Here is a 14177-nt window from a genome sequence, read left to right on the forward strand (position 1 = left end):
GGTGACAGACAATGCTTATTAGTATACAAGTAGGACTAACTATGGTTGACTCTGCAAATTTTTTAGTTAAAGTATTTTTGGTTCAGTGTGAGAGGTCACACAGTGCATGTACTGTGTCCCTATTGGGTTCTGCTTTATAGACTGCAACAACATTACCCTTGTGCATGGTAACAGAAATTCCAGTATGGCAGGCACACCTAAAAGGATATCTGGACTAGAGTGTGTTGTGTCTGATGTACATGCAATGGCAAAGTGATGGAAATCCTGGCCGTGCCCTGTGAGATTCTTATGGATGCATTTACATGTATGTAGCATGTAGCAATGGCAAAGTGATGGAAATATGTCCGGAATATCAGAGATTTATTTATAATAATTTCCATGAACATGTATCCAAATCTGTTGACAGCAAACATTAGCATTATCCAATTAAGAGCTGTCATGTGTATTTTGTGTCCTTGACCTTGACAGGACAGATGGGCAGGATATTGTGTGGGAAGTAGCGGAGTTTAGATAGGAAGAGTCAGACATCTGTTTGGAGAGATGCTCACGTACTGAATGATCGACAAGCTTATAAAGTCCTGAAGATTTTAATTTCAATGCACACAAATAGAACTTTGTGTGGGGTGTTTTCAATCAGACAAGACGATTGGTAGGAAACTTCAATCAACATACATGTACATGCGAATATGACCGATGTATACATCTACCAGCACCTGCAATCAGGCACTTTTGCACTGGTACACAGCACAGTTGTGTAGCTGAGCTGGATTCCTCTTGCAATAAGCAGAAAAGCTGTTCTATATTCACGAATGACCTACTTGGAAAATCTACGTTGGCTACTATCAGAATACTCTATACAACTGTGGATACAGGAACTGTAGAGGGTGACATTCCCTGCATAGCAATTGCTCTTCCCATTTGATGTACTGGTATACGTGTATGGTGCAATAATTCAAAATTAAACAGAATTATTTTTCATACGACAGTTGTACTAAAATCAGGACAATTCCTGTCAGTATTTTTATAGAAAATAATACTTCCTATCACTGTATACTGCACGTTTTGTGATGTGTTAGGAGTGTTCATATTTAACATGGGTAAGGTCTGATTTCTTCTTGCCTACAATAGGATCAACAACTGCCTCTGTATCTAAACACTTGCAGTGATATTTGAGAAACCACGTTTCTATGCAAGAATCAGATGTGAAACAACATTTCTGACTGTAAATATTATGATATTTTCTGACTTTCAATGATACACTGTACAGTGCAAGTACATGCATCCTGAGAACTACCAGTCACTGTATACCCACTGAGAAATGATGATACACTCAATAAAATACCATGGAACAATATCTATGTTTACGCAGGACAACAGCTGAGAGGACGAATACAAGCTTATTTACAACAATGGCAAATAAATACACATGGTGTAATATAATTCTCATCTTCTATAAGGGGGAAAGGTCACACGTTCCTATAAAACTTAATATTGTGGCCTAGGCAAAAGGGCATGAGAGCTTCATAGGAAGTCTTTCACTCACCTTGGGGATGTTGCTCTCCCTGCAGCTGTCTCATCAGAACCTGTTTCCTTGGCAACAGGGCTGACAACCCTTGGTGAACGCTGAGACAGGGAGCCATCAGCTTCGTCTCCTCGCAGACTTGCACTTCTCGAACTTCGTGAGGGCGCAGAGTCAACATCCCTACTTGTTGTGGCAGTGGTATCGGCAGTCCTATCTCGGTCACGATCGAGGCCGTATTTTTTCCGGAGATATGAGTAATCAGTATCCTCTGGTTTGCCAGACTCATCGTTTGTCGGCCGGCTTTGCAGAGTTGAACTGTCTGAACCTTTTCTGTCCTTGCTCTTGGCAATCAAGTCTTCTGCTCGTTTCAAAGTGTCAGAGGTCAGACCCAAGTCAGTGTTGCTCCTGCGATTTGCATATTTGAATTTTCGGGTGGATGAATCCGCCTTTAAGTCCAAGTCGTCGGCGATGCCGTACTTTTGCGCAAGCTCTTTCCTTCTCTTGTCCTTATACTCTGCTATCCGTTTCGCCCTTGCATCACTGTCCTCAGATGAATCCGACGACACCTGCCCGCTTCCACGTTTTGCAGTCAAGGCCCCAACTGCGGAAGTCGTGTCTGCATCGCGACTCGACCTTGACGGCTGAACTCGCGAGGAGAGCGTGTCTTCGGCAGTTGGGTGTGAAATCTCACCGTTTGAGGTGATATGACTGGTATCTGGCACTTCTCTGGCCTTCCTCTCTTTCCTACTGAGGTCTGAATCCCTCTCCGTCAATTTTGAAGTCCTATCTGGTAAATCCTTAGTCCTCTCTGATACCCCTGCATCTCTTGTCCTTGCATACCTATTATAAATATCAAGATCTTCATCATACTTGTCCACACGAGTTCGGGTTGACGACCGACTCCCGACATCTAGATTGTAATCCCTCGACCTACGAATTGGAGAATTCCTATCAAACTCTTGCCTTGTTGGGGACCGCAGTCGATCTTCCTGCAGAGTTCTGTTGCTGCGTACACTATCTGTAGATGTCGGAGCACGTTGGTCAGACTCTTTACCGCCGTCATCGAGAAGTGCCTTCCGTGACGATCTAACGTCTCGATCGTAATTCTTTCCATATTTTGTATCCGATGTTTTGTCAGTCAATCCATCATCAGAATACTTTGATGTAATGCCAGTGCTGGTTTTGTAGTTGTTATCCAGGTGGCTGTGCCTTCCAAGGTCATAATCAAAGCTTTTACTACCGCGTCCCGTGTCCGCTATTCCATGCGAGGGGCTCAGTCGCGAATGGCCATCAACACTAGCAGTAGACCCTTTCCGGTTGTAGTCGACTCTTCCCTCTCCCCTGGAAGTGTCCGATGAATCACTGTCAAGACGTCGGCGATACGACAAATCACGGTCGTAACTCCGATCAGCTGTCAGACGCTGGTATCTCTTCTCGCTTTCATCTTTTGTTCGGTGTCTCCAGTAACGACCGCTGGTGCTACGATCCGAGTCTGAATCAACGTTCCGGCTTTGCTCATTCCATCCAATGATATCACTCTCAGATTTCTTCTGGTTTCCAGGGTTGCTGGAAGACCGACCTGTATCCCCGAATAAAGCTCGTCGTCTCTCTGCTGAGGTTGCCAATGGTTTCTCACTGGTTATTCTTTCACGTAATTTAGAAACTGTGCACAGAGAAAAAAAAGAAAGATATTTTGGCAATGGTTCTACTCTGGAGTGAAAAGGACGCGATGTGTTCTACAGGCTCAGTACACTGTATGCCTCAGAGATCATGTGATGGCAGTGCAACCAAACCAATGTACATGTACATGTACAAACGCAAATGGAAACAAGCATTTCATTGCGCATTTGTGAACATGTTTTTTTTTGTACAGTGGTCCATTTGAATCAAGGGTTTAACCTACCATACAGAACATCTTGGTACATATCTGAAAATATACAGCAATGAATAAAACCTTGACAGGATGATGTACAGTCAACTAAAAGCCGCCAGGTGTACAGGCAACTTTGTCTACATGTATGTGACGATTTTTATGTCATGGAAAAAAATGCTAATTTCTTTATGAGTATGTCTTTGACCCCTGCATGTACATGCTAACTTGTGGACTGTTAATGGGCCATCATGAAACACAAGAATAATGGGTATATAACTGTAGAGAAGTTCCTTCACAAAAGTCAGTGTGAAAAGGACAATATGTTTTGTCTGACTATCAATTCCCTAAATGGTCTTTTGATTCCAAGATAAAACAATTGGTAAACAGAATAAAGTATACTGAAACAAAGACACTTATTTATAAACCACTCCATATAGACTTTCCATCTAACATCACAAACGGATGCAAACACACACACATGCACTAACACACTCTATCCCTCAGGAAACATTATTCCATTCATTATATCTTCCTTTTCCAATTTTTTTCCGTCACAAAGCCACAGTAAACAAACACTTGATGGCAAAGAATAAAGTATATCGCCATAATCAATAATATTATATAGGGCTCAGCCCTGGTGTCGCGCCAGGGGTTAAGATTGGCAATGTTATTTGTATTGATTCATGATAAACTGTAATTGTTACTTCATAAACTTTTACTAATATATATGACAACTATGCCCAGTTTTCCCTCTGATGAAAGCAGTTCACGTACACGACGACGTCAAACCCTGCAGCAGGGCAGGTATAGATTTTCTGTAGCGTGTAAAAATTTTGGAAAAAAATTGGCAATTTTTACAATAACAGCCTATTGCGTTAAACAAGGGACGTATTATGCAATCATTATCATTGCAATGGTAACCACACTGCCCAACTTCCACTTGCAAGCTGAAAACTACACGGAAACTATAGCGTTCCGTCCAAAAAAATGGCTAATTATTGACACAGGGGGCGCTCTTCTATAATTCAATCCCAGCATTCTTTGCGTATGCCCACGTTCATAGGCACGACAGTTTCTCCCCCTATCTATATTAACGATATTTTGTATCAGCGACAAGGTGCATAATAACATTTACTGGCTAATAAAAGAGGTATATTTTATAAAAGGCATGTTATATAATAGTAATTGTTTCGTATTTGTTTATTTACGAGTATTCAAAAAAAAACATGGCGGCGCCCATGAAAGAAGGGTACACTTCCGGTTACTCGCATAGTGTTATTATGAATAAGCGCATGCGTAGTCAGTAAGCCGCTGGCGCGACTATTAATGTCATATTTATTTTTGGTGCTGACATGGAAAAAGACAATAACATCGAGAATGAAAGAGAAAGACATTAAAACTCAAATTTCCTAAAATGACAGGAAACTGACATAAAGAAACCCAGACACAATGAAGGATGAAAATTATGCAAAGTGGTATAAAGTACTGCAGAAATGTGATTTGACATTTTCCATTTCAGATGTATCTTACCCGAGGGGATTAGTCACCAAATGGATTATTTCCCACTGAATGGATCTCAAGGAAATCACTGTAACAATGTATCTTATTTAAATGGAAAACACAGGCCCCGATGGGAGATTGTCGTCTCATTGAGAATCCAAAGCAGCCTCCTCCTCAGCACTGAGATTTTGACGGGGTGTGTGAAATTTTGACAATAAAGTGTGATTTTGACGGGGTGTGAAATTTTGACAATAAAGTGTGATTCGAGCAACACTGATCGATCATGAATAACAGCTTGAAATAGGAAGTGTTGCCATACTGAGTGATGGAAGATTCAGTCTGACCTTTGAACTCTGGAAGTACTCTGTATTCAGCAAAGTTCTAGTCTGAATTTCAATGATCACTTCAGTAAAGTTTGAGTGCAACCTTTGTGATCTTTGGGTCAATTGTGACACATCAGAAGTGCAAATTTTTTTGAGAAGTTTGATTTCTGTACATACATAAGCAGCTCTTCAGTTTTGTGAACACATTTACAATTTTACATATTTCGATCATTAAAGTTGTCCACACCAACCATCTACCTTGTCCCTGAAATTCATATACATGGGATCAGCCAAAACATTCAGAATAGTGCATGGGCTGTGCTACAGTCTTGACTTTGAAAAGGTAAGTTCAAATGTTATTCTGACTGTAAATATAATACATCATAACTTGCAATCCCTCGCTGATGGAAGCTGTTCATTGGCACTCTATAATGCAATGTAAAAATTGGATTATTTTGTGACATACTTGTTGTGTATATGGCCAAAATCTATAAAGTCTTGAACTGGATACACATACATGTATACATGTACATATATCCCATATTTGTCTGTGCTGATATTGAACAAGGCTGCTTAATATTTGATATAACACAACCGCAATGCTTTGATGTGTTGTACTTCATGTAGGTCAAGTCAATATGGGAAAAGTTTTCGCACATTTACATCATGTGATATCGCAGTTATAAACCTCTGATAGCCGAGCGTATCTTAGCATTCTCGATACAACTGTGATGAATCACTCTCGCATAATATTCAGTGACTCATCCTAGCATCCGTTGTCTGACCTGTACTCGGGCTCTTTTCAAAAGCCTTTGATTAAGTTTCTCAAAATGCAATACATCTGAGGGAGCTGGGCTCATCTGATATGCAGAACAAACATTAATCCCTTCGCACGGGAGAAGATCGCGTGGAATATATGTACACTACACTCCGCATCACAAACCAATCTCACTGATATTGAATTTCTGCACAGAGTCCAACTCCTGAGTATTGAGAAATGGGATTAATATCACACGCTGAATTATTGGCATGTCAGAATTGCAATAATGAATGGTGATAAAACTGCATTTTCCCCGCAGCTAGGCTTACCTTTCAAAATTTGCAAGTAACAACGTAATTACATTATATCCATTACTGACATAATTGAAAATGGAGACAATTTTTACCGTATGACAAAGTACCGTGGCCACTGAACACAACCATTTGCCATCTTTTTCATTGAAATATCCTCTGTGCTAAAACGTTTTAAAGTTTAACCGTACGTCAAAATGAACACTTTTCAAAAATCATTTCCAAAAGTAAAATATCAAGATAATATTTCCGAATTACTACATGTCTTAACCCTTTCACCACCATGGTTTGTCCCAAATCCATTGTTTTCTATGGTAAAGTTGGACCTGTATACAGGAAACTGGGGTTGAAAGGGTTAAAGCCAATGGATGCTAACCATGGAGAGCTTCCACACCTACATGTACTTGCCGTCCGAACCGGAATCGTTTCAGATTTGTATATATTACTCCCAGTAGCTTTACAAATATTGTATGCATGAAGTTATAAGCCATAAAATGAGAATTCGAGAATTGCAATTTCTTGTTTCATTGAAATAGCCACATACACTGGAACTGTTGAACTCTTTAATTTAAATGTTACGCTAGAGTTTAAATGTGGCTCAATAAAATCAACTAAAATGGTATATATAAAATGTGCATTTGTTTGCTTACTTGTTTTTTTGTCGGTAAAATTTGTTTTTGTCATGATAACAAATTCACACCTGAGCTAAAATGGATATTAATTAACACTTCAAGAAATTAAATTACACGGGTGACTAGAGACCTCTCTATTCTGCATCAAAGTAAGTAATGTGTCACGTTCTATGCACTTCATCAACATTCATTTTCCTTTTCCTTCTCCCTACACTGCACTGCAATTCATTTGAATTCTGAGTCAGACACGCAGTAAACTGCAAAATGGATTACGGGCCCGCCATGCCAATCCCCTTGGTTACATAATGTGAAAATGAATGTGGGGTGAATTATACGTCTAATCTGTGGATACAAAACCAGTTATTGTCTGGATTCTGTTTTTTACGTACCTGTTCGTGACATTTCTTCATCTCCACCGTCACCTTCTCTGACAGACTTTTGATAGGTACTTCCGGGGTGTTTCCTGCAAGAGAAAGATACACGGTTTAGCCGACATCAGAGCTATCGTCACATTGTACAGAATCCAATTCAGGTGCTATGATACATGGTAATTAGCATGACTGTCACTTTCAATACTGTCAGGGATTATGTCCTCTGTGACGATCAATCTAACTACGTGCATATATATCCACATCTTTGTGACTGCCCACACACCATGTACTTTGGGCTTCCATGATTGAAATTTTGGCTGAAACACATTTCCGAGGCAGTGGTCACGTCCATATGGCACAAAGTGTACATGCCAAATTGACAAAATGTTGTCAATAAACTTACTATACTAGGTTTCTACACTTTTGTACTCTCTAATTCTTTTTTTATCCATTTAATTTTTTGACCCACAAAGGTTTCTCAGTTACATGCACACATGTTTAGAAGCACACCACAGTGCAAATGATAAATATAACTAATCAATTCGTATATGTAAATTAGGACCATTGTAAAATAAAACTGACATGCTTTTTACAGTGACAAACCTGACATAGCAACATAGCCAATGATAAAAGCCTCTGATCTAAATTTCAAGGGTTTTGTGTAACATTTCCAACTGGAGTTTGATCAACGTCATTCAATTTAACCTTTTCCTGCAAGACAGTAATAACTGTATCACTTCCCCATCAGCCAAGTCAGTAAAAAGCGGTATTGAGCCAAAACATGACGTATTTTCACCCACTTGGCTTGGTATGTTATAGCATCTTTTGTCCAAAAAAAAATCAACTTTACAGTATTATGTTTTCAACAGCCTTCAAATGTACAGTATTATGTTAAAATACATCATATGGAATACGTTGTGTTTCTTTAATTTTAACCATCTTGACCTGGTGGTGAAATATGGACTTGGCAGGAAAAGGGTTAAATTTGAAGGTTGGGTACATTGCTCAGGAACTTACGCCAAGCTTAGGTCAGCATTTGAACTATAATTGATATTTGCCACTCATCATATTGGTGTTTATTTCAATCTCGCAAAAAACATACTTGGTTCTTTTTTTCATAAGAGTCAATTTAGCTTGACGTATTTGAAATGTTTCAGCTCCTAGCAAGAGGTTTCACGGTGGAAATTCCTGAGCTAGCTCAGAGCTCGCTGCATGTGAATCTTAATACCATGGAAAGGCAATTACAACTGACACCAAGTGTTGCAAAGTTCCATTCCAGATAAATTTTCCAGGCCAAGGAGCTAATTGGGAGGGGAAAGGAGTGGGAAGTAATATGCCACGGAATCAAAACAGAGTTTCCATATGTCACATCCGACAATTGAAGGAGATTGGAATATAATGACTAAAAAATAATTGCACTTAAAACACAATATGGACAGAGATTAGTAAATGCACAACGGGAGAGAAACAATACAAAGGAACAATAATAAATGGTAACGTGATGCAACAGTTGGTTCTCTTGTTTTGTTGGAAAGTTAATGTTGATATGGAGAAAGACATTCTTGCAGAGAAATTCTAGATGTTTATGAAGACAGCAACCCTGAGGTGTGCAAAAACAAAACACTCTTACAGCTTAATTCAAAACTTCACCCATAACAGTCCCTGTGGTTTGACCATTATTATATCAATTGTAAGATCAAGCCCCTGGTAGCCCCCCTCTCTCTCCTCCCCCCCCTCTCTCACCCTGAAGCTGGACAAACCCACTCACACATGAAACCCTAGAGGCTTTCAGGTCATCTAAGGCCACCTTGACAATCAGCCCAGTTATCCAGGATTCCCAGGTGTCATTATCAGTGACATTTTTACACCAATTCCCATGACGCTACATTCCATGGAGAGCAATGGAAGTGCAATTTGAAGAGCATTAACCCCTTTCCTGTCAGGTTTATCTGTCACCATCGGGTTCAAATTGGTTAATCAAGTGAGGCATTACTTGTCCCAGACACGTACTCTGCAATTTGACAGACTTGACTGTTTTAGGACCACTGAAAACATACATCAACATGACATTCACCAACTTGTACTGTTGAGAGAAAAGTCCCTGCAGTGTTTTTTCCTGACTTGACCTAATAGCAGAGTGCATGGCACAGTAATGTGTGTCTAACAGAAGCTATCTAGGTATTTAGGTATGTTGATTTCTATTGACTTGATCGAAGATCTTCAAATGGTAACATCTATTAATTCTCATCATACATGTCACCATCACGTCAAGTTGGTTAACACTCATGAAGCATAGCACATCCCATATAAAATTGAACATTTGAAGGTCCCTGAAAACTGAGATACTGTATTCACAATTTTTACAGACTAAAGCTGCTATAACATACCAAGCCAAGTGGGTGGAAATACATATGGGTTTGGCTCAATACTACTTTTTACTGACTTGGCAGATGGGAAAGTGATACACTGGTAGGAAAGAGGGGTTATTATAAAATTATGTTACATCGGATATGTCAATGCTATCCCTGATGCACAGTATCAAGACATACCCAACAGCCTAGAGACTAGAACAACAGTGTTCATTGACAGGTATCAACAGTCAGCAGACACACAGACAAAGTAAAATCAGTTTACCTTTCCACTAGATGTTGGTATGTTTTCCTCGGAGATTTGTCCCCTGCCTCTAAAAACTCCCGCCTCCTAGCTGAGCCAGGGCTGCTGGGATCTGTAATATGGAAAAAGAAAATGAAGGTTTTCCTCTTTAGTGTTAAACTAGATTGTGGATGGGTGAATTGCAAGGTTTCATCAGTTCAAAAGGCAATCACTTGTTTTGAAGCCAACAGGAATATTATCCGAGTACTCTTTTCATAAGTTAAGCATGCAATCATAGCCCCTCAATTGGCGGGTTTATATGATGCAATTCAGAGTGGAAACTTCTGCACAGCGCAATGGTGAAACCACAGATATTTTACGAAATTGAAAATTTGCTGGTCAATGTCTTTGCTTCATATTACTCAGAGTAAAAACACAGCAATCTCAAAGTTACATGTACAGTCGTTTGTCAATAATGAGCATTGAGTAGCCATTCAAATCATTCATTCAAGGAGGTTCAGTGAACTTTGTGATTGATAAAAGTGAAGATTTTCAAGTTTGAGTAAACTTTAGAAGCCTTGCTTACATGTACCTAAAGGTACATGTACCATGTGAAGCTTACATTTGAAGGACAAAGGAATGCTTGCACTGAGCATTACAGCCCTAAAACTTGGTCAACAAGACAGTAAAAATAGCGGCAATGACAGACAAAAATCAAATATTGACCAACATCAAGGTTAACTGTGTCACTGAGGGTCAATGCAATGACAGAAGTTGTTTGAAAACAAACAGTTTCATCACAGTTCACGACCGAAGTCTCACAATGGCAAAGTACAATATTTACATCGTCAAGTGCACAGTTGAGCTATCCGTTTGTCAATTCTGAAGAACGATATAGTCTTCACAGAAAGACTGAAACATCAACTTTTAAATCAAGGACGTAGTCTGCATTTACATGTGTATACGCAATCCCCAACGGACAGATGAGTATCACAAAATGGACCGTCACAAGAGCCAAAAAGCTGTTCTTTTTTTCTCAACCAACATGACAGGCAGAAAGAGTTTGACTGAATCGTACCTTTGAAGTCGCTGGCTTCTTACTTTGTCACCAAACTGACATTGGACAGACGACACAAAAATAGAAAATGACATCAGCTGACAGACCCGACGTTGAACTGCCTGACACACTTAATGTTTATATATACAGATGTCTCACCGACTGACCTGACCGCGATGCTAACAAGGGTTTTCAAAATTACAGACACTTGATCCCCCTCTATCGCTGTCAAATTTCATAATTTGTTTTTCCAAAACTTTCATTTATGCTTTGTATTATAAGCATTGGAAACCAAAACACAGGCATTATTTGATGCCAAACAAATATTTTTGGTGAGAAATTTCTTTTTGGTGAATGTTGACTTGCATGGGCCCCTTGCTTGGTATGTTATCTGTTACCATAAATAGAGCTTCACTGTTTTCCGTCTTATCCCAAATATGGAACGGCCAAGGAGGACAGAAACAAGCATACGACGCAATCTCTGCCAATGAGATTCTCTCTTTCTATTTCTAGCCTAGGTCTGGGCAAACCCCCAAAGTTGTAAATGTTGGCAATTACATATTTTGTCAAGACTTAAACAAAGAATATTAACGGAATCAAATCGATCACGCCTCGGTTAGATAATCCACTTAATTCTGATATTGTGTGATGCTGATGTACCTCTAAGTACTTGTACACAGAACACTTGAAGTATGGGAAAGTCTTAAATTATTATTCGCAATTGACATAAACTTAAGGTCAACACCCAACGGGACATATGACAAAAGTGCACTTATGAAAATATTTTCAGAGACACACTCATGAAGTTTGTCTTGAAGATGTACTTCGCATATTGAATTTCACAAGCACTTTTTGCTTACACTGTACAGTCTTGTATTACTTCTAGCTCACTTTTGGAGAATATTGTAGGAAACTGTCGTACTATCTTTTACAAATATATATATATATATATATATATATATATATATATATATATATATATATATATATATATATATATATATATATATATATTTATTTATATATATATATAATTTTTTTTTTTTAACTGCAGATTGATGATGACTGAAAAACCAATTTTACATGGGCATCATAAAAATTTTGACCTGCTTTTCTGCAGAAAGTAAATGAATGAGTCTGATTTGAAAGAATGTGGCAGCCATATATGATCATTTGCGGAAGCACAGTGCACATTGTGAATGCCAATGATGACAGCATTCCTGACGAACTAAGTTTGCAACCTCCAGACGTCTGACACCTTGGAATATGAATACATGAGAGATTTCATGAAAGTACAGAAAGTGAACAGACATGACTAATAATACTCCCCTGTAAAGTGATATGTGGCCTTGCAGATTTTTGACCCAGATTGAAAATCAATATGTGATGTTTGGGCAGAAAATAACTGCATTCGGCTAGAGTTGAGGTCATTCAGATAGACTGTGAGGGACAATGTCAAGTGAAAGGTTAAACACATCAGTAACCAAAGAATGATAAATTCCTCTCGATGGGAGGTGCAAATTGCCACCACAAAAAGCTGTTGAGAAATAGTTTAGTGCTGAGCCTCATACCTACCCTCAACACTGCAACATACATGCAGGTAGAGAGATCACAATATGCTGTCAAACACATTAACAATTCCATCCAGCATCTGTAGGCAGACCACGTCTTCAATTTAAATCCAACAGCATATTATTACTGGTCAGAAATAAAAAATCTAACCGAATTTGTGGAAAATATGAACAACGGAAGAAAGGAATAATATTCATCTGACTGAGTTATTAATTTTCTGAAGAGTTTCGGAAGTTGAGGTCCGGTATCTGTAACCGACATGTGTCTGAATTAGCTGTACGTGAGATACTGCATTCAGTCAACTGAGAACAAACAAAGATTCCCAATGGAATCAATCAGCCCTTATCGGCAATAACAACTTTGGATGCATTTGTATATCCGCTTGCAACTTCCCGCGAGTAAGGCTGTACCGAAACCCGTACACGGTGAGGGACCGTGGGCTGTATCACGTAAAGTGAACATACACTGCACCAGTGTTTCGGACTGGGCATGTTCGGGAAAGGAGCGTTTGCGTTCTAGTAGATTTGGCTCACAGATCACTCTGGAAAACTAGGTGTTTTTTAGATTCAAACTATCAATGATATATCAAATGAAGGAGACACATTAAATGGCAGATCCATGGCACGATCGACGTAGCAGAGCTACCGAGAAGGCGGGCCCCATGCCCGAAGCCGATACTTGCGTGTCCACTGTACGTCGGATGGGAAACGCAACAATTGAAGATTTGCTTATGGGAACGAAATAAAATAGCAGATTTTTAGCCCAAAGTTCAAAAATACTCCATTGTCCTCTGAGCAGAACGTTGTTACTTTCTTTACAAATATGTAAACAATAGCTTACTGAAATGCTGTGATTTGCTCCTTTGTTTTGTCTATGTGCGTATTACGGCTGCATGCAGTTTACAACCTGTGCAAGAACCACCGGTCAAACCGATTTAAACTTTTCAAATTCAAATATCTGCTGCTGCGTTTCCCTACTCATGAAGAAAGCACTAAATACATACCAAAAACTGAAGTCGAAGGGCTGAACTCCGGACAAACCTTTGGTAAAAGCGAGAGGACTCTGCTTTCGCGGGGCAGAAAGAAACATGGCACCCTCCAGTGGACAGTGTCAAAGGTTATGCGGGGTCACAATGCGGCTTATTTGCATAACAAAGAATTCGAGCCACTCCACTCTCAAATCAGCGAACGGAAGAATTTTTTCAGGAGTTTTTGAAAGGATTTTGAGAACACTAAATTTTAGTGCTAAAATAAAAAAAATTCTTATAAAGCCCTTTGATGCAAAGCATTATTGGAAAAAGCAAAATTTGATTTTTTTATTTGAGTATTTTGGTTTTTGAACGTGGTCACTTGCACTTGCACTCAAGGTCAAAAGACTGATAAAATCGATAGTCTCTGGTAATTGATCTACTATTGAGTTAATATGTGAAAGGGCAATTAAACATTAACTAATTACTGATGAAACACAACAAGACATTAAAACCATTAGAGAATGAGACGGGTGGGGTGGGGGTTGGAAGTTTTTAGAGAAGACTCTCTCTCTCTCTCTCTCTCTCTCTCTCTCTCTCTCTCTCTCTCATTTCACATTTGTCAGTCAAGATTATCAAGTCCATTGATAAAACAATATCACTTTCCTACTTTCCTTGTCTGTCTTCCTACATCTCA

The 14177-nt window shown here is 39.2% G+C and overlaps 1 protein-coding gene across 13 annotated transcripts in view; it reads right to left on the minus strand.

Moving 5' to 3' along the window:
- The window catches only part of LOC139143442 (nucleolar protein dao-5-like), a 94910-nt gene that overhangs the window by 8677 nt on the left and 72056 nt on the right, over positions 1–14177 (minus strand). For 12 of the 13 annotated variants that reach the window (XM_070713761.1, XM_070713760.1, XM_070713772.1 and 9 more), the window contains exons 2-4: positions 9927–10017; positions 7311–7384; positions 1544–3185 (exon numbers count right to left, since the gene is read on the minus strand). In XM_070713761.1, coding sequence (XP_070569862.1) covers positions 1544–3185; positions 7311–7384; positions 9927–10017 — 1807 coding nt within the window. Of the gene's footprint in view, positions 1–1543; positions 3186–7310; positions 7385–9926; positions 10018–10962; positions 10984–14177 lie in introns of those variants that run through there. The other variant, XM_070713773.1, reaches the window with a different exon arrangement.

The sequence above is a fragment of the Ptychodera flava genome, chromosome 11, assembly GCF_041260155.1.
Source record: "Ptychodera flava strain L36383 chromosome 11, AS_Pfla_20210202, whole genome shotgun sequence".
NCBI classification, from domain to species: domain Eukaryota; kingdom Metazoa; phylum Hemichordata; class Enteropneusta; family Ptychoderidae; genus Ptychodera; species Ptychodera flava.